Genomic DNA, 21,035 nt, shown 5'->3' with positions numbered 1-21,035 from the left:
GTGTTGGTTTATGGTCAGTAGTTTACAAACTTTAGTATACTTTTGTGTAGATTCGAACTGTGTTGTAAATCAGTCACTCCAGTTGACCTCAGTGGCCTTCAGTTCTTTTCTGTTGTATGTACTTTTCCATTTCATCTCTAGAGAAAGCTTCATCTCTTGTCTAAGTGTTGATAACTCCCAAATCTGTATCTTATTTCCAGTCTCTTGAGCTAGGTAGGCCCTTCCCTGGTGGTTCAGACAGTAAGGAATCTGCCTGCAATGCAAGAGACCCTGGGTTCGATCCCTGGGTCAGGAAGGTCCCCTGAAGGAAATGGTAACGCACTCCAGTATTCTGCCTGGAGAATTCCATGGACAGAGGAGCCTGGCAGGCTATAGTCCATGGGATTGCAGAGTCAGACACAACTGTGGTGTGCTGCAGCCCATGGGGTCACAAAGAGTCTGACAGAACTGAGCGACTGAACAACAAGAATCCCATAGGCACCTGGGACGGATAAACTCGGCTTATCTAAGGAGGAATTACCTTCCCTTGAAAGGTGTTGAAACTCTCCAAAAAGCAGGAATAGAAGGAACATACCTCAACATAATAAAAGCTATATATGACAAACCCACAGCAAGCATCACCCTCAATGGTGAAAAATTGAAAGCATTTCCCCTGAAATCAGGAACAAGACAAGGGTGCCCACTCTCACCACTACTATTCAACATAGTGTTGGAAGTTTTGGCCACAGCAATCAGAGCAGAAAAAGAAGTAAAAGGAATCCAGATAGGAAAAGAAGAAGTGAAACTCTCACTGTTTGCAGATGACATGATCCTCTACATAGAAAACCCTAAAGACTCTTCCAGAAAATTACTACAGCTAATCAATGAATATAGTAAAGTTGCAGGATATAAAATTAACACACAGAAATCCCTTGCATTCCTATATACTAACAATGAAAAAACAGAAAGAGAAATTAAGGAAACAATACCATTCACCATTGCAACAAAAAGAATAAAATACTTAGGAGTATATCTACCTAAAGAAACAAAAGACCTATACATAGAAAACTATAAAACACTGATGAAAGAAATCAAAGAGGACACAAACAGATGGAGAGACATACCGTGTTCATGGATTGGAAGAATCAATATTGTCAAAATGGCTATTCTACCCAAAGCAATCTATAGATTCAATGCAATCCCTATCAAGCTACCAACGGTATTTTTCACAGAACTAGAACAAATAATTTCACAATTTGTATGGAAATACAAAAAACCTCGAAGAGCCAAAGTAATCTTGAGAAAGAAGAATGGAACTGGAGGAATCAACCTGCCTGACTTCAGACTCTACTACAAAGCCACAGTCATCAAGACAGTATGGTACTGGCACAAAGACAGAAATATAGATCAATGGAACAGAATAGAAAGCCCAGAGATAAATCCACGAACCTATGGACACCTTATCTTTGACAAAGGAGGCAAGGATATACAATGGAAAAAAGACAACCTCTTTAACAAGTGGTGCTGGGAAAACTGGTCAACCACTTGTAAAAGAATGAAACTAGAACACTTTCTAACACCATACACAAAAATAAACTCAAAATGGATTAAAGATCTAAATGTAAGACCAGAAACTATAAAACTCCTAGAGGAGAACATAGGCAAAACACTCTCCGACATAAATCACAGCAAGATCCTCTATGACCCACCCCCCAGAATATTGGAAATAAAAGCAAAACTAAACAAATGGGACCTAATGAAACTTAAAAGCTTTTGCACTACAAAGGAAACTATAAGTAAGGTGAAAAGACAGCCCTCAGATTGGGAGAAAATAATAGCAAATGAAGAAACAGACAAAGGATTAATCTCAAAAATATACAAGCAACTCCTGAAGCTCAATTCCAGAAAAATAAATGACCCAATCAAAAAATGGGCCAAAGAACTAAACAGACATTTCTCCAAAGAAGACATACAGATGGCTAACAAACACATGAAAAAATGCTCAACATCACTCATTATTAGAGAAATGCAAATCAAAACCACAATGAGGTACCATTACACGCCAGTCAGGATGGCTGCTATCCAAAAGTCTACAAGCAATAAATGCTGGAGAGGGTGTGGAGAAAAGGGAACCCTCTTACACTGTTGGTGGGAATGCAAACTAGTACAGCCGCTATGGAAAACAGTGTGGAGATTTCTTAAAAAACTGGAAATAGAACTGCCATATGACCCAGCAATCCCACTTCTGGGCATACACACTGAGGAAACCATATCTGAAAGAGACACGTGCACCCCAATGTTCATCGCAACACTGTTTATAATAGCCAGGACATGGAAGCAACCTAGATGCACATCAGCAGATGAATGGATAAGGAAGCTGTGGTACATATACACCATGGAATATTACTCAGCCATTAAAAAGAATTCATTTGAATCAGTCCTAATGAGATGGATGAAACTGGAGCCCCTTATACAGAGTGAAGTAAGCCAGAAAGATAAAGAACATTACAGCATACTAACACATATATATGGAATTTAGAAAGATGGTAACGATAACCCTATATGCAAAACAGAAAAAGAGACACAGAAATACAGAACAGACTTTTGAACTCTGTGGGAGAAGGTGAGGGTGGGATGTTTTGAAAGAACAGCATGTATATTATCTATGGTGAAACAGATCACCAGCCCAGGTGGGATGCATGAGACAAGTGCTCCGGCCTGGTGCACTGGGAAGACCCAGAGGAATCGGGTGGAGAGGGAGGTGGGAGGGGGGATCGGGATGGGGAATACGTGTAAATCTATGGCTGATTCATATCAATGTATGACAAAACCCACTGAAATGTTGTGAAGTAATTAGCCTCCAACTAATAAAAAAAAAAAATAAATAAAGGCTAAAAAAAAAAAAAAGGTGTTGCTTCTTTTCAAATCACCATCCTTTGTGTAGAAAACTACTGGTTTCTTCAACATTCTCTATTCTTGAAAATGCCCTCTTAGAAAATGCCTTTTATTCCCAGGTGGCTCAGTGGGAAAGAAACTGGTTGTCAATGCAGGAGATGCAGGTTTGAATCCTGGGTGGGGAAGATCCCCTGGCGAAGGAAATGGCAACCCAATCCAGTGTTCTTGCCTGGAGAAGCCTGGTGGGGCCACAGTCCATGGGATCGCAAAAGAGTTGGACGTGGCTGAGCACACTGGCACACCACTATCTTAGCTGAGTCTCTCCTTCATCCTTTGGGACCCAGCAAGTATTCAAAAATTACTAATCTCAAAAAGTCAAGTCAGACACACAAAGCTCTAAGTTGTGGCATCCAGCCTGCAACTCAAGGGTTCTAGCCCCCTGTGGACATCCGAGAGCTCTTCACATCCGAATGTACTGACGAAACGAAGACTCTAGGGAATCCACATTCCAAAAAAAAGTTATACACCTGAGCCTCCATTTTTTACCCCGCCCGGTATGCAATGCAGAACTATTCTGCAAGTTCCCTTCTCTGGCACTTAAGCTTCGAAGTCCTCTTCACTGAGAGAACTCTGATAAATGTTTAAGTAGTGATCTTTTCTTTCTCGCTTGCCTCCACTGCAACCTGTACTGATCTCAGCTGACAGGAAAAACTCCCCCGTCCATGGCAGCAGGGAAGCAGTGACGTCACGGCTAGAATTGCCTGACCCCGTTTTTTCGGGCTTCGCAGAACACGGAGCTACAAAGACCGAGAGGGAATGAGTGGGAGGCGGGAGAGCGCAGGTCCTACCCTCACAGAGCCAAGCCCTGCGCTACCAGCTTGGCCCGCGCAGGCCTCAGGCCCCCGCGCGGGAACCCTCTTCGACGCTACTGTCGCGGGGCTGGGAGGCAAGCGAGTGGGTGTGTGCGTGGGGGGCGGCCAAACTTCCTGTCCCGCGCTCGAACTGCTTCCGGCAGGAGCCGGAAGACGCTCTGTGTGGACAGAATTCGGGACCGACTGACGGACGGACTGCTGCCAGGGAGTGGAAGGTGAGTTCTGGGGTGGTCCCTACCATACCGGCTCGGCTGGGTGGTCTCCGAGAGGGAGGAAGTCAACGCCGGCTTCTCGGGGTCGCGGGCCGAGCTTGTCCCCAGAGAGGACCGGGAAACCGCCCCCAGGGCACCCCGCCCGGATCTGGAGCGGCGGGTCTGAAGCCCTACGGCTTCGGCTTTTCTCCTCGAGGGCTTCGGGGGCCGGTGTTTTGGCTCCTTTACTTGGTTTGGGGGCCAGGGGCGTGGGGACAATACCGACCTGAGAAAGCTAGAGTCAGCGAGTGCCCGGGGCGGGGGCTCCCAGACGGCACCCGCAGCGAGGCCCGCCCGCCAACCTTGGGGCCCTTCACTAGGCCGTTGTAGTCGGGGAACGATGATGCCAAGGCGACTCTGCCCTGGATAGTTCAGCCCCAGATCTACCCTCTTCGTATGTCCACTTACTTTCTGGGACTAGAACAAGGAAGACTGCCGACTCGGAGGGGCTGGGCCTCCGGTTTCTCCTTCGCATGTCATTTGAAGGCGAGGGTGTGGGACTGTGAGTGTTTACCGCCTGTATTCCTTTCGCAGGTTGTATTTATCCTCTGAAGTCTATTCGGAGAAAAGAATTCAGTTAGCTGATTAAACTTTATCCCTCTTGCTCATGGGGCTCTGAAATGCACTTAGGATTCATTTGAAAGTTAAATATTATTAACTTGGAAGTTAAGGATTTGTATTTCTTCCTCATTTTGACCCAAGGGTTAACGCAGCATGTTTGTAAAGGGAATGAAAGAAATATTTTAAAATAAAACCAGGGACATTTTGTTATTGTTAGGGAGTGAAAAATTCCACTGTCTTCGTATGAGACAAAGTGAGGTCAACTAAGCTCAAAAGATTTAGGTTCCAGTTTTTTAAATTTTGCTTCCAAGTACAGGTCTCGTTTTCGGCAAATTACTTAATCTCTAGCTTTGACACCCCGACCCGTACGTACTCCCTGTAAATGAAGAAGGTTACCTATTCATTCAGCAAATATTTCCTAAATGCTTAGTTTGTGCAAGCACCATGCTGAGTTAATGTGAGGATGAATAAATTCGTTGAACCTTAACCAGTGAGAAAAACATGCTGGAAGACAACTTAACTCCCAAAGCAGGGTGAGATAATTGTTAAAGAGAGGTTAAACTGTGTTGTGAGAACACCAGGGAAGGATAGATTTGTTTTGACTGGAGGGAAAAGATGAGTCTTCATGGAGGATAGCATATGAGTTAGATTTTAAAGACAGGAAAGGATTTCAAAGATCACAGCTGGATTGCAGCGTTTATTACTGGAGGGTATTATTACTGAAGAACTATCCCAAGGGAAAGATATTGAACACTGAAATAGGTTGGAATGTTCGTTTAGTAGCCAATCCAGTGTGTACTGGAGAAAAGGGTTCATTGAGGAGTATAGTGGATGCTTTAACTGAAAGAGTATTTGAGGACATACTGTTGAATATTTAAAATGCCATGCTTAGGGATTTGACTGTTAATTCTGAGGCACTGAACTTTGGGCAAGGGAAGTGACATAAACTTCTCTGTGTTTTGGAAAGATAACTCGAGTGGCTGCATAAAAGATGAATTGGAAAGGGGAATTTTAAGGGCGTGGTGGCCAGTTAGAAGCTTGTTTTCATGTTGGAGTTGAAAGATAATGAAAACCTAAACAGTGCATTATGGTAGGAATAAATTTGGAGGAATCAGAACCACTGGAATTATTTAGAATATGGAGGATGAGAGAGATTGTTCAAGAACTAGAGTTTGTAGCTGAGTGGGAGGAAAATTGGGCAATAACTGAAATGGATAATATGGGAAGAAGAACAGGTTTGGTGGGGAAGATGACAATCTGGATTTTGGACATGGTTAAAATTGAGATAAACATCCACTTGGGGATACCTAGCAAGCAGTTAGAAATAGTTTGGAGTTCAGAGAGAGGTCAGTAATAGAGACAAAAATTTGGGTATCATTTGTAGTGTCATTCATTCAACATGTGAATATTTATTTAGTGCCACTAGCTGCTTACACAACCCACTCCAGTGTTTTTGCCTGGAGAATCCCAGGGGCGGGGGAGCCTGGTGGGCTGCCGTTTATGGGGTCGCACAGTGTCGGACATGACTGAAGCGACTTAGCAGCAGCAGCTGCTTACAGAGAAGCTTGTATAAAAGCCCTTAAAGCTCATAGAAAAGACAATCTCGGAGCTTCACAGTATCAGAAATGACTCTTGGAGACCTAAATTCTTTATGAATTACATACAGCACTCTGCCAGGCACCAGGTGATGGTTCTGGGTGCTAGGAGATAAAGTAGTGAACAGGACAGACTAGTTCTTGTCCTTGTTTATGGAACTTACAATTTGTAAACAAGCTTGCCCTTTTTTATGACAGCCAGACAAAAAGTAAATACTATATTAAAACAAAAGAATTAGAAATTGTGATGGGTGCTGTAATGGAGACAGTAGGGATGGATAGAAAGTGAAACTGGGGTTATGGGGAACCTTCCTGGGATAAAGTGATCAGGCATACATAACCTTTTTATGTGAGTTGATCGTTGAACAGTGCCCTGAAGAATAAAAAAATAGCTAACCAATGGAAGAGAAAGCATTCCTAGGTAGAGGAAATGAAACGTACAAATCGCTAGCATAGGAAAGAGCTAAATGTGTTCAAGTAACTAAGGGAGAGCCATTTGGCTGGAGCTTGGTGAGCAAGTAATAGAGAACAACTCTGGAATGTTTTTGGAGAGGCAGGAATGGATCACATAGATCCTTAGAGGCCTGGATAAGGATTTTGGATTTTTTCTAGATATATTGGGAACCACCTGAAGAAAATGTGAAAATTCATAGTTTAAGATGATATTGAGTGATGCGAAGAGAACAGAATGAAGGGAGGCAAAGAATAGAAGCAGGGAGACCAGTTAGGAGGCAGTAACGGTACTTGAAGGCAAGAGTTGATGGTGGCCTGGAGTAGAGTAGAGGCAGTAAAGGAGGTGGGTTAGAGATAGACTCAAGTCCAGACTTGTAGCTGGACTGCATACTGGGAGCAAAGGAAAGAAGTTATAAAAGTAACTTCTAAATGGGGTGAATGATGGCCTTCCCTTGAGTGGAGGGTTGTGGTCAGAGGGGCTGGCAGGGGATGATGTGAAACAGAGTTGGGAGAGAATTCATTTTGAATATGTTAAATTTGAGATATCAAAACATCAGGTAGAGATGTCAAATAAGCAATTATATGTACAAGTTTGTAGCTCAGGGGAGGTATCTAGGCTATAGGTTATAATTTTGGAGACCATGTCATTTAAAGCCACACGTTCACACTAGGAAGAGAATATAATATAGTAAGAGAAGAGGGCCTGCAAACCCCTGAGGAACATTAGTATTTAGGAGGTGTGTGGAGGAGGAATATAGGAGCTATCAGAGAAGACTGGAGGAGTGGCCAATGAGGTAGGATTAAAATGAGAATCTTAGAAGCAAAAGAGAGTAACGTGTTTGTGGAAGGGGGCAATGCTTCTAAGGGAAAATATCAGTTATTACTGTGGTTGCAAATAACCAATTTACTTGAGGAGAAGAGGAATTTATGACAAGGATGTGGGCAGCTCACAGGATCAAAGGAAATGCTGAAGGCTCTGGCTTTGAAAAGGACAGAAATCTGAGCAGCCCCAGGGGGAGACTGATAATTGCAGTACTGGAATGAACAGGTTGCTATAGCAGTTTTCACCTTTTAGTTACTTACTTCTTTTAGAATCGTGTTCTAAAGTTAAAGTATCCGATGAACAAATCAGTTGACTGCCCAGCAGTTGGTTAGGATAGGAAAGAACACCTTACTCTACAGTCCCATCAAGAATGTATCCAGCGAGGGAAGGGTAGATCCCCAAACAAAATGTGGATCCTGTCACCTAAACAGGGGGAATGAATGTGGAACAATCAAAAATGATAGTTGTCCCTTGCAAAGATTAAGTAAGATGAAGGCAGCAAAGTATACATTATATTTGGCACTAGGAAGATCATTGGGTTTAAATTTGTCTATGAAGGATTGCAGAGAAATGGGGAGGTGACTGGAATAAAAATCAGGGTCGTAGGAATGGGGCACCCCAGAAGATCCTGGGAAGAGAAGAAGGAAGGCCCAGGATGAATGTTACAGTTTCTGAAATTCATTCTGGCTTCACCGTTTTGTGTTCCTGATGTCTTTGATCAGTCCTCATTACCACTTTATCATTAAAATTTAATTAACTCTCATGCTATATCTTATACTAGATATGATATTAAAAAGTTACATGATTTTTCTGTTTCTTTCTCTACCATTTTATACCAAAACTTAAACTGCTCTTTTATAAATTTTAATTTTTGGTCTTTGTAATTCATTAGCATTAGTAGAATTTTGTTTTTGTTTTTTAAGTATTACTGAGTATTGTTTCCTTCTGTGTCTGTGGTCAGCCACAGGTGGAAGTGGAGGGAGCTGAGAAGCAGATTGGCACATGGGGAGAGAGGTTAGTCCTCTCTGTTGAACTTTTGTGCTTTGTTTTAACCTTTGTGAGGAGTGACCAGTTGAGGGAGCACAGTGTTTTGCAGTTCCTTCTCTTTTTTTCTCATCATCTCTCCGTCTTCCCCTTCTTTACCAAACCGAGTTAAGGTCAAGGCATTTTCTGCCTCCCTCAGGAGGATAAAAACAACACTAGTATTCTGGGCTTTGTATTCTAGAGTGGAGTCACATTGCTTTTTGGAGGCTGCCACAATGATGTTCTGTTTCTTTCATGATGCAGAGTATTAAAAGCCCCTGGTCATCTTCCCGTTTGGAATACTTGCCCTCTGTGTGGCAGTCAGGATTGAGCCAGGAGACCTGTATCAGCTCTGTTCCCTTATTGCTTTCTTAGTTTACTTTGGTCTGGTTTTCCCTCCCAATATTTCTCCATGTAGCCTGCATTGGTTTTATGCCATATCTACTCTGGGAAATGGTGTTACCACTAATTCCTGTCTAGCATGTGAGAGTTCTTCACTGAGGTGTGAACTCACCTCAGTGTAACCAGACCAAAAACTGGTTAATTATAAAGACACTTTGTCTTTCTTTGCTGATTGAGGCCTAGTGTGTAGTATTTTCCTTTGCAGACATTTAGGGAAGTTTGAGGATGGGCGTCAAGTAATCTCAGTTTCACCAAGACTTCCATCAGTGATAATTGCTGGTTGTTGGATAATATATATTTATAGCGGGTTTGTATCTATGACTTTATATTTATGACTGACTCTGTGTTAGACATATGTATTTTAGACACTTGAAAATAAAGTGTTTTTCAGTCTCTGGAACATAACCTGTCAATAGCTTTGTGAGATCATTTTAGTGAATCTTATCATTAAAAAAAAGCGCATGAGATTAGTGTACTTTAGTATTTTACTGTTTTATGAAAATATGCTATTTTTGTGTACCTTTGTGTGTATTTTAGGGCTTCCTAGGTGGCGCAGCGGTAAAGGATCTGCCTGCAATGCAGGAGATGTGGGTTCAGTTCCAGGGTCTGGAAGATCCCCTGGAGGAGGAAATGGCACCCCATCCCAGTATTCTTGCCTGGAAAATTCCATGGACAGAAGAGTCTGGTGGGCTACAGTTCATGGGGTCGCGAAGAGTTGGACGTGACTGAGTGTCTGAGCATGCACGCAGGCATGCTATGTGTATTTCACTCTCTAGGTTATGATGGAAAATGTATCTTATTGTGGGTTGCAGTCAGAAAAGTTTGAAAACAACTGCTTTATAGGAAATTTGGACTCGGTAACAAAAAAGCAGATTTCTTAACCTTTTATAGTATACTAAGGATTTGATAGATTTGCTTGTTTCTTAAGCACTTATGCAAAACTTTGCTTCTGAAGAATTTTATCATTATTTCTGTTAACTGATACATAAGTAAGCTTAGGGTATATCTACTTCATTTCGGTATTTCAGATGAGTTTCCTAGGGCCAAGAAGATGAGTAGCTTGCCCAGGTCTCAACCAGCGAAACAGAGGCAGAATTTATGTTCCTGCTTTAGACACCTTGGATTTTTTTTAAAAACACCTCAACTTTTTTAATGAAACTTAGCTTCTTAGTATTAATGCATAATTTGTTGGATGATGTTGAGTGTACTGTAGAAAAATAATATGGTTTATCAAACTTCAGTTCCTAGGATTTGTTTATTTGGCTAAAAGCAGAGGGAAAGGTGTTCTCCGTATGGTCCTGATCATAGAGATTGCTGTTGTCCTTAATCTGTTTTGCTGTTGTTAGGAGTTCTCTCATTACTTATTCCCAGAACCTTTCAGAGCTGCTTATGTTTTTGCTTTGGTTTGTGCAAAGGTTTGTGTTGCCTGCATTCTTTTTATTTCTTAGGCTGACTATAGGATAATATATTCAATAAAGGCAGTGGCAGAATCAGTGGGTTTCTAAAAATACAATATGTGCCAGACCAAGATTATTTTCTTTAAGCAGTATGCTTTGATGGCCATAGGAAACCATAGAGGCAGTAAAATTTAGTTGTTACCCAGGATAGAGGGCAAAAGTGTCTGAAAAGTACTATTAGACCAATCCTTGGGTTTCTGAGATCAGTTTGTTTTGTTATAAACTCTTTATCCAGAGCCAAGATTCTTTATTTATGATTTTTGGAAAATATGATTTGATGTGCCTGGTCTTTGTTGCTGATAATTAAGTACCATTATCTCTTTTATTATTTATGGTACTAAATTAGTAATTTTTCTGTTTAAAAGGAAATAAGAATACAGATTTTACCAGTCCACCAGGTAAAGGTAGAAAATAAAAATGAACAAATGATTGTCCACATTAAAGGATGTTGAGTGATCCTTTAATCACAGGATACTTCTTGGTATTGCATCTCTAATCTCTTATCTTAATTAATAGCATAAGAAATCCTGAGAAGAAATTTCCTCTGAGACCCATAATTATCTTGAGAATAGCTTCCCTTTGAGTAGAGTTATGCCTTTCACTCTGCATGCATGCTAAGTCACTTCTGTTGTGTCTGACTGTTTGTGACCCTATGGACTGTAGCCTACAAGGCTTCTCTGTCCATGGGATTCCCCAGGCAAGAATATTGGAGTGAGTTGCCTTTCACTCTAATGTCAAGTAAGTTGCATTTGAAGGAAAAACATTGGACTCCCCCCACCTCACACTTGTAAATTATTTTCATTGTAATTACTCTAAATGTATTCAAACAAAAAGCTGAGTAATCCTTATCCCTTCTATAGTGAACCTGATGGCCCTTAACTATAAAATCAAAACAAATTTACAAATAATTCAGTAATAACAATGGTAAGGTCAGTGGAATTTTTAAAAACATATATGCTGAAGCAAAATTGTTTTCTTAAGCAATCTCATGTGTCTTGATGGCCATGTATTAAGTAGGTAGGAACCAGGTATTTAGTACAATATAGGTTATCAGTGTTATGTCCATTGTTACAACAGATGTATATTTTTATCTGTAAGTTGTTGTTTAGTCTCTAAGCCATGTCCAACTTTTGCTATCCCTGATGCTGGGTAAGATTGAGGGCAGGAGGAGAAGGGGACGACAGAGGGTGAGATGGCTGGATGGCATTATCAATTCGATGGACGTGGGTTGGGTGGACTCCGGGAGTTGGTGATGGACAGGGAGGCCTGGCGTGCTGCGGTTCGTAGAGTCGCAAAGAGTCGGACACAACTGAGTGGCTGAACTGACTGACTGACTGGACTGTAGCCCATCAGGCTCCTCTGTCCATGGGATTTCTCAGGCAAGAATACTGGAGTGGGTTGCCATTTCTTTCTTCAGGGGATCCTCCCGATTGAATCCTCCCAGGGATTGAAACTGCATCTCCTGCGTTTGCAGGTGGCTTTTTTACCTCTGAGCCACCAGGGAAGCCTTTATGAGTAAGTATATAGATGTTAACCACACTAAAACCTAAGAAAATCCAAATTAAATTAAAATTCATATTATGTAGTAGAGATGTTGTTTTACTGAAATGAAATACTTAATATTGAACATAATACTGATGCTGGGAAAGATTGAAGACAGTAGAAGGGGACAACAGAGGATGAGATGGTTGGATGGCATCACCGACTGGATGGACATGAGCGTGAGTAAGCTCCGGGAGTTGGTGATGGACAGAGAAGCCTGGCGTACTGCAGTTCATGGGGTTGCAAAGAATTGGACACGACTGAGCGACTAAACTGAACTGAATATTGAGCTGAATAGTGGAAAGATTTAGCTTTGGATTCACTAATATACATAATCTATGTCTATATTTTAGCTTTAATAATAGCAATGTAGAGAATATCATACAGGGTAGTATTTATAATGTGAAGGCATTGTGAAGCAGTTTATGATAATCAGATCTCATATTCATCCAAAACTGGCCAGAAGTCCTTGAATGCCAATTTCAGTGAGGTATTATTTGGTAACTTTGTAGAGTTAGAATTGCCTTATTCAGAAGAAAATAACACAGAATGGAAGAAAGTTTATGCAAATCTTTTATCTGGTAAGAGACTTGTATCTAGAATATGTAAAAAATTCTTACAACTCTAGTAAAAAGACAACTAAATTTAAAAATGGGCCAATGATCTGAATAAGCATTTCTCCAAAAATGATGTACAAATGGCATGAAAAGATGCTCAACATTATTAGCCGTCAGGTTATGCAACTCAAAACTGTAATGAATTACCACTTCATACCTACTAGGATGGCTGTCTTAAAAAAGATGTAATTTTAAAGAGTGAGGGTAGGGAGAGATTGGATCCCTCATGCCCTACTGGTGGGATTGTAAAGTGGTGTGGCCACTTTGGAAGATAGCCTGGTAATTCCTCAAGAGGATAAAGCACAGTTACTGTATCATCTTATCAGTTCTATTCTTAAATGTATACCCAAAAGAATAAAAACATGTTCACACAAAAATTTTTCACATGAATGTTCATAGCAACATTATTCATGTTAGCCAAATTGGAAAACAACCCAAATGACCATCAACTGAAAAATGGATAAATAAAATGTATAATATATCCATGCAGTAGAATAATGTAAAAAGAAATTAAGTACTGATACATTCTGTAACACAGGTTACCATTGGAAACGTTGTGCTAAGTGACAACAACCAAGCCCAAACGATTACATGTATGATTCCATTTATATGAAATATTCAGAATAGGCAAATCCATAGAGACAAAAAATAGATTAGTGGTTGCCTAGGCTTAGTCAGGGGAAGTTTTGAGAGCAAATGAGGAGGGATTACTAATGGGTTTCTTTTTGGGGGGTGATGAAATTGTTGTAAAATTGATCATGGTTATGGTCATGTAACTGAATATACTAAAAAAATTAGTGTACTCTTGGAGTGAACTGTATGATGTGTGAATTACATCTCAGTGAAGCTGTTATGTAAAAAAAACATTTGAATTGTTTTTGAAATCTGTTAAATGGGTAATTTGAATTGGGACTAGAAATAGCTAAATGTACATAGCAGGTTGCTGTGTTAAAGATGAGATCCACCCAGTACACTTGATAAGGTACTGAGTGCTCCGGTACAGATTCTTATGAGGTCATCTGCCTGTTGTATTGCAGCCTACTTGTCTTTCTTTTATTTATATAGCAAACATACAAACCACAAACTGGACACCAAATTATATGGTAGAACTCAGTTGTTGTTCAGTCGCTCAATTGTGTCCAACTCTTTGCAACCCCATGGACTACAGCGTGCCAGGCTTCCCTGTCCATCATCAACTCTTGGAGTTTACTCAAACTCATGTCCATTGAGTCAGTGGTGCCATCCAACCATCTCATCCTGTCACCCCTTCTCCTTCCGCCCTCAATCTTTTCCAACAACAGGGTCTTTTCCAGTGAGTTGGCTTTTTGCATCAGGTGGCCAAAGTATTGGAACTTTAGCTTCAGCATCAGTCCTTCCAGTGAATATTCAGAGTTGATTTTCTTTAGGATTGACTGGTTTGATTTTGCTGTTCAAGGGACTCTCAAGAGTCTTCTCCAGCACCACAGTTCAAAAGCATCAATTCTTTTTTATTGTCTAGCTCTCACATTCATACATGACTACTGGAAAACCTCAGAACTCAGTTATAATATGGATACTGATTTGTTCCAGAAAATGCATGGGTGTTAATTTTTTAAAAATTATCATTGAAATGAAAACACTAAAATGAAATGTCACAGATAACCATGAACCCTTGAGAAATGGTGATCTAGAGGTGGCTCTTAAGCTATAAGAGAGGTGGTAGCTCCCTTCTGTAAATTATTTTAACAGATTTGTAAAATTGTCTAAAATCTAGTATATCTGAATTTTTTCCCCTTGTTTGGTACACATATTCATATGCTTAATTTAAAAAAAATTTTTCATTAATAAGGATATCAGAAATGAAGCCAGTACCATTAGTTTCTAAGAAAACTAACAGATATAAAGGACAGTAAATAGTTGTCTAATTTCTTAGAGATTTTACAATCCTGGAATCTTAAAGTTGGAGGAACCCTAAGGATAACCTAAACAAACACTTGATAATTTCTTGGCTTCTTGAAATGAGCTGAAATTGGGGAAAAGGAATTCTTAAATCCTGAAGATTTAAGACCAGACCTAGAGGGATTTAATTATTATTTTTGCCAACTTGCTCTGGGTGGGAATGCCGGCTCTGTAGCTTAGTAATTTGGACAAATAATTGTTCTAAACCTTGGTTCCTTCTTCTGTGAAAAGAGGGATTGGCAAACTATATTGAGCAGTTATAGTGTTCAAGTGAGAAAAATGTGTAAAAGGAAAAGTTGGATTTATGACACTTAATTTTATGTGGTAAACTTAAAGCAAGACTTTTCATTTACATTTTATAAGTTTTTTTTGTGATGAAAATGAGGATTTCTGGAAGCCAACAATGGGGAGAGGATTGAACCAATAGGGCAATAAATATTTATTCACCTACTTCTAAATGCCTTTTTTTGTAGAGTAAGTCTTTCTTGTTCTGACTTTCCATTCTACCTTGGTATGTGTTGAAAACTCCCATCCTTGATATATTTTATACTGTGTGCTTACTTTGTATATTATAGTGCTCGCAATTTTAGCAAAAATTGTACAAAATAAAACAGACTTACTTGCCAAAATCCTGAAAGAAAAGTTAAGCTTTAAGAAAGTAAGAATTTAATGGCTGCTCTCCAAAAGTCTACAAGCAATAAATGCTGGAGAGGGTGTGGAGAAAAGGGAGCCCTCTTACACTGTTGGTGGGAATGCAAACTAGTACAGCCACTATGGAGAACAGTGTGGAGATTCCTTAAAAAACTGGAAATAGAACTGCCATGTGACCCAGCAATCCCACTCCTGGGCATACACACCGAGGAAACCAGATCTGAAAGAGACACGTGCACCCCAATGTTCATCGCAGCACTGTTTATAATAGCCAGGACATGGAAGCAACCTAGATGCCCATCAGCAGACGAATGGATAAGGAAGCTATGGTACATATACACAATGGAATATTACTCAGCCATTAAAAAAGAATACATTTGAATCAGTTCTAATGAGATGGATGAAACTGGAGCCTATTATACAGAGTGAAGTAAGCCAGAAAGATAAACACCAATACAGTATACTAACACATATATATGGAATTTAAAAAGATGGTAACGATAACCCTATATGCAGGACAGAAAAAGAGACACAGATGTACAGAACAGACTTTTGGACTCCGTGGGAGTCCACGGAGGTGGGATGATCTGAGAGAACAGCATTGAAACATGTATATTATCAAGTGTGAAACAGATCACCAGCCCAGGTTGGATGCATGAGACGGGTGCTCAGGGCTGGTGCACTGGAAAGACCCAGAGGGATGGGATAGGGAGGGAGATGGGAGGGGGGATTGGGATGGGGAACACATGTAACTCCATGGCTGATTCATGTCAGTGTATGGCAAAAACCACTACAATATTGTAAAGTAATTAGCCTCCAACTAATAAAAATAAATGAAAAAAAAATAAGAATTTAGAGGATGGGAGATAAGATGGCACAATAGAAGGACCTTGAGTTCGTGCCCTCTCATGAACACACCAAAATCACACCTCACTGCTGAACAATCATCAGTGAAAAAAACTGGAACCTACCAAAAAGATATTTTACATCCAAAGAGAAAGAAGCCGCCACAAGATGATAGGAGAGGCACACTCTTGATATAATCAAATCCCATATTCCCCAGGTCGGCAACCCATAAACTGGAGAATAATTATATTGCAAAAGTTCTCCCACAGGAGTAAGAGTTCTGAGCTCCAAGTTAGGCTACCCACCCTGGGGATCTGGTATCTGAAGGGGGAGGACCTGGAGCATTTGGGTCTAAATTTCTGGGGCTCCACAGGACTGAGGGAAATGGAGACTTCAATCTTGGAGGGTGCATATAAGGTCTCACATGCACCAGAACCTAGGGCAGAAGCAGTGACTTCTTAGGAACCTGGACCAGACCTACCTGTTGGTCTTGGAGGGTCTCTCTGGGAAGTGGGCAGTGACTGTGGCTGACCCTGAGGACGTCAACACTGTAGGCAGAGATATTGGGGCGTATTCATTTGTGTGAACTCTTGCTGTCAGCTGACTTCTTGCTTGGGTCATTACCACCAAGACCTGGCCCCACCCAACAGCCTATAGTTCTGGGATGCCTCAGGCCAAGCAACAGGGAAGGAACACAGCCTATCAGCAGATAGGCTGCGTAAAGACTTCCTGATCCCACAGCCACCATGCCCCTTGACTCAGCCCTGCCCACCAGATAAGACACCAAGAGCAAGAAAACTACAATCCTGCAGTCTGTGGAACTGAGTCTCCAAATACTTACCAGAAACTGCCCTGAGACCAGGTGGGCGCTGGCCCTTGGGTGACAAGAGGAGAGAGTACTGCTGGGACACAGAGGACATCCCCTGCAGAGGGCCACTTCTCTAAGGCTGAGAAACATAATTAACCTACCACATACACAAAAATTCAAATAGAAATTTAGACAAAATGAGATGGAAAAAATTATGTTGCAGACAAAGGAACAAGATAAAACCCCCAGACGTCAACTCAGTGAGTGGAGAAAGGAAGCAGTCTACCCAAGAAAGAGTTTAGAGTAATGACTGTAAAGATAATCCAAGACCTCAGGGAAAGAATGGATGCACAGAGAGAGAAGTTACAAAAAGTTTTTAACAGTTAGAAAATATGAAGACCAGCCAGACAGTTGTAGAATACAATAACTGAAATGAAAAATACACTAGAAGGAATCTGTTGCAGAATAAATGAGGCAGGATGGATCAGGGAGCTGGAAGAAAGAGTGGTGGAAATCACTGCTGCAGAACAGAAAAAAGGAATGAAAAAATGAGGACAGTTTTAAGAGACCTTTGGGGCAACATGTGACACATTAACATTCCCATTATAGGGATCCCAGAAGGAGAAGAGAGATGGGGCCTGAGAAAATATCTGAAGAGATAATAGCTGAAAACTTCCTAACAGGGGAAAGGAACCAGTCACCCAAGTCCAGAAAGTGCAAAGAGTCTCATACAGGATTAACCCAAGGAGGAACATGCCAAGACACATAGCAATCAAAATGACAAAAAGTAAAGATACACAAAATATTAAAAGCAACAAGGGCTAAGCAACAAATAACATACAAGGGAACTCCCACAATGTTATCAGCTGATTTTTCAGTAGAAACTCTGCTGGCCAGAAGGGAGTGGCATGATACACATTAAGTGATTAATCGGAAGAAACTGCAAACAAGAATCTTTCCTCTGCCCAGCAAGGTTCTTGTTCAGATTTGATGGAGAAATCAAACTTTATAGGCAAGCAAAAGCTAAAGTGATTCATCACCACCAAACCAGTTTACACCAAATGCTAAAGAAACTTCTCTAGGTGGAAAAGAAAGGGCCACAACTAGAAAAAAGAAAATTATGAAATACAAAAGCTCACTGGTAAAGGCAAACATCCAGTAATGGTAGGAAATCATCCACACACAAACTAGTAGGGAGGTTAAAAAAGTAATGAAATCATCTGTATCCACAATAAACAGTTAAGGGACACACAAAACAATTAGATGTAAAATATGATATCAGAACCAGTAATCAAGGGTGGGATGTTCTGAGAGAATAGCATTGAAACAAGTATACTATCAAGGGTGAAACAGATCACCAGCCCAGGTTGGATGCATGAGACAAGTGCTCAGGGCTGGTGCACTGGCAAGACCCAGAGGGATGGGATGGGGAGGGAAGCAGGAGGGGGGATCGGGATGGGGAACACATGTAAATCCATGGCTGATTCATGTCAATGTATGGCAAAAACCACTACAATATTGTAAAGTAATTAGCCTCCAACTAATAAAAACAAATGAAAAAAAACACAAAAAAACAGTAATCGTGAGAGGAGGAGAGTAAAAATGTAGAATATCTAAAATGCATTTGAAATTAAGATATCAGCAACTTAAAGCAATCGTGTGTGTGTGTTTATGTGTATATATATATAGAGAGAGAGAGAGAGAGAGACTGCTATACTAAAACCTTATGGTAGAGACTTTCTTGGTGGTCAGGTGGTTGAGAATCTGCCTTCCAAAGCAGAGGATGCAGGTTTGATCACTGGTCCAAGAACTAAGATCCCACAAGCCGTGACAGAGCAAAGCCACGTGCTACAACTAGAGAAGACTGCACTGCAGCGAAGAGCTTGCTCACTGCAGCAAAGACCCAGCACAGCCAAAAAGCAAAATGAAACGAAAACAAAATAAGAACAAACCTCGCGGTAATCTCACACCAAAAACCTATAATAAATACACACAAAAAACGAAAAAGAAATCCAAACACAACACTGAAGATAGTCATGAAGAAAGTAAGAATTTAAATTAAGTGGGGGAAACAGCTTCATGAGGGTCCCAAGAGTTCTGTTTTTTTGGGAAACACTGTTCAAATTTTGACCATATAACTATCTTTTATACAAAATTGAGAAATTAAGAAAAATGTTACACCAGCCTACCACCACCCACCCAGTACAGTGACTAGCATGGCTGTGTGAATTTCCTTTTACTTTTTCCTGTGCATGTCATAAGTGGTTTTAATGACAGTGAATGTATCATTTTGTATTTTGTTTTTGTAATTTAGTATCATTAACATTTTTGTTGTTGCTTTGTTTTCGTAACTATTTTTAAGTGACAGTGTCATACCATAATCAGCCATTACTTGAATATATATGTGTATTTATATGTTGCATATAGTTATTTATTATCACAGTTATTTATTATTGCAGATGATAAGGTGAAATTCTTTGGGCATATAGCTTTTTTCCATACTGAAAACCTCTGCTTATTTTTTATTTATTTATTTATTTAAAAATTTACTTTATTGAAGTGTAGTTGGTTTACAGAGTTGTGCTTCTGTTGTACAGTGTGATGACTCGTATACACACGTGTTCATATTCTTTCCCACTGTGGTTTATTACAGGATATTGAATATAGTTCTGTGTTATACAGTAGGACCTTGTTGTTATCCATTCTATGTATAATTGTTTGCATCTGCTAATCCCGATCCATTTCTCCCCTACCTACTTCCCCCGTGGCGACCACTAGTCTGTTCTCTATGTTCTTAGAATAGATTCTTAGTAGAAATTCTACATCAAAGTATGACTTTTTATGGGTTTTGATACATGTTGGGCTTGTTCTATTTTAAAACAAGTGTTTGGGGCTGAATTCTTTACTTGCTATTGTGATTTGGGGGTATATAAAGAAGTTTTGTTTTTCTAGCTACATTTTCCTGCTGCTCTGAAACCTCTTTTTCCCTTTTCAGGCGACACTGATTGCCCACCCAGCGCAGCATCTGACTGGAAAAGCATAGCCCTTCCTAGAGGAGTATGAGCACCACAGGAAGGTGTCATTGACTCTGTATTAAATTTTAACCTGTCCCCTGAACAGCTACAGAATTTGGAAGCTGAATCAATGTTATCAGATGAGTTAGAATCCAAACCAGAGGTGAGCCCAAACAACTGGTTTCTTTTTCTTTTGGTGGGCTGTGTTAGTTTGTTCTTGGTTCAAGAGTCAGCAAACTTTTTCTGTAATGGGCCAGGTAGTAAATATTTTAAGTTTTGTAGGTTGTGTTTTGGTTGTAAATACTAGTTTGTTATTTTTCTATTACTAATTACTTTCTCAAAAATTTAAAACTTCAGTTCTTACCTTTTATGACTTTTTATATTTTTTAGTTTTGGGGCTTCCCTTGTGGTTCAGCTGGTAAAGAATCCGCCTGCAATGCGGGAGACCTGGGTTTGATCCCTGGGTTGGGAAGATCCCCTGGGGAAGGGAAAGGCTACCCACTCCAGTATTCTGGCGTGGAGAATTCCATAGACTGTATAGTCCATGGGGTCGCGAAGAGTTGGACATGGCTGGGAGACTTTCACTTTCATATTTGTTATTTAAATAAGTATAAATTATTATACATTTAGATAATATAATGACAAATTTTTTTATATGGCATACATATGTATACATATGTATATCTTTACTACCACAAACCATGTTAATTAATTTTGTATATATTAATATAATTATATTGGTTATATAATTGTATATATTAATAAGTTTTCTTTTTAAATGTGATTAAGGGATTTAAACGTAATTTTTATTCATTTTTCTCATTCTAATTTTCTAACATTTGTGTTGTTTAGTGGAAAGAGCTAAATTTGGAATCATGTTACCTAAGTATGAAGACTGACACTTCTCCTAACTAGTGATGTGACCTTGGACTAGTGATTTAGTGTCTTCATCTTGATTTCTTGCCTTTAAAATCATGTTCAATTTTACTGAGTTCAGTGAGGATTAAAAGAGCCAATACACAGAAAAGTGCTTTATAATGTATATTATAATCATACACATTGTTGCAGTTGAATTTGTAATAGCCACCATTTATAACTATAATTATTTTTATCATTTCTCTGTTTTGTGGAAGGTTATTGCCTTCCATATCATTCAATTTTTGTCTAGAATAGAACACTTAATAAAAATAGCATAATATTTTGTAGTTAATCTGGTTTTTCTATGAATAAGGCAGATAGTAGTGAGCAATCAAGACCTAATTATCAGTACATAGTCTCCTTTTGGTAAATTCAGAAGTTTAGATATAT

General features: G+C 39.9%; 1 protein-coding gene across 5 annotated transcripts in view; it reads left to right on the top strand.

Annotated features, from left to right (window-relative positions):
* The first annotated feature begins 3,678 nt into the window (after window positions 1-3,678).
* Window positions 3,679-21,035, top strand: part of ZNF410 (zinc finger protein 410) — a 42,068-nt gene continuing 24,711 nt past the window's right edge. For 2 of the 5 annotated variants that reach the window (XM_061156694.1, XM_061156690.1), the window contains exons 1-2: window positions 3,680-3,961; window positions 19,709-19,890. In XM_061156694.1, the coding sequence (XP_061012677.1) occupies window positions 19,858-19,890 (33 nt within the window). In that variant the 5' untranslated portion in view covers window positions 3,680-3,961; window positions 19,709-19,857. Of the gene's footprint in view, window positions 3,962-11,728; window positions 11,827-19,708; window positions 19,891-21,035 lie in introns of all 5 variants that reach the window. The other 3 variants (XM_061156691.1, XM_061156692.1, XM_061156693.1) reach the window with 3 other exon arrangements.

The sequence above is a fragment of the Dama dama genome, chromosome 12 (genome assembly GCF_033118175.1).
Source record: "Dama dama isolate Ldn47 chromosome 12, ASM3311817v1, whole genome shotgun sequence".
In the NCBI taxonomy this organism is placed as follows: Eukaryota; Metazoa; Chordata; class Mammalia; order Artiodactyla; family Cervidae; genus Dama; species Dama dama.
The sequence above is the reverse complement of the archived record's forward strand: the minus strand, read 5'-3'. Positions and strand labels throughout refer to the sequence as shown.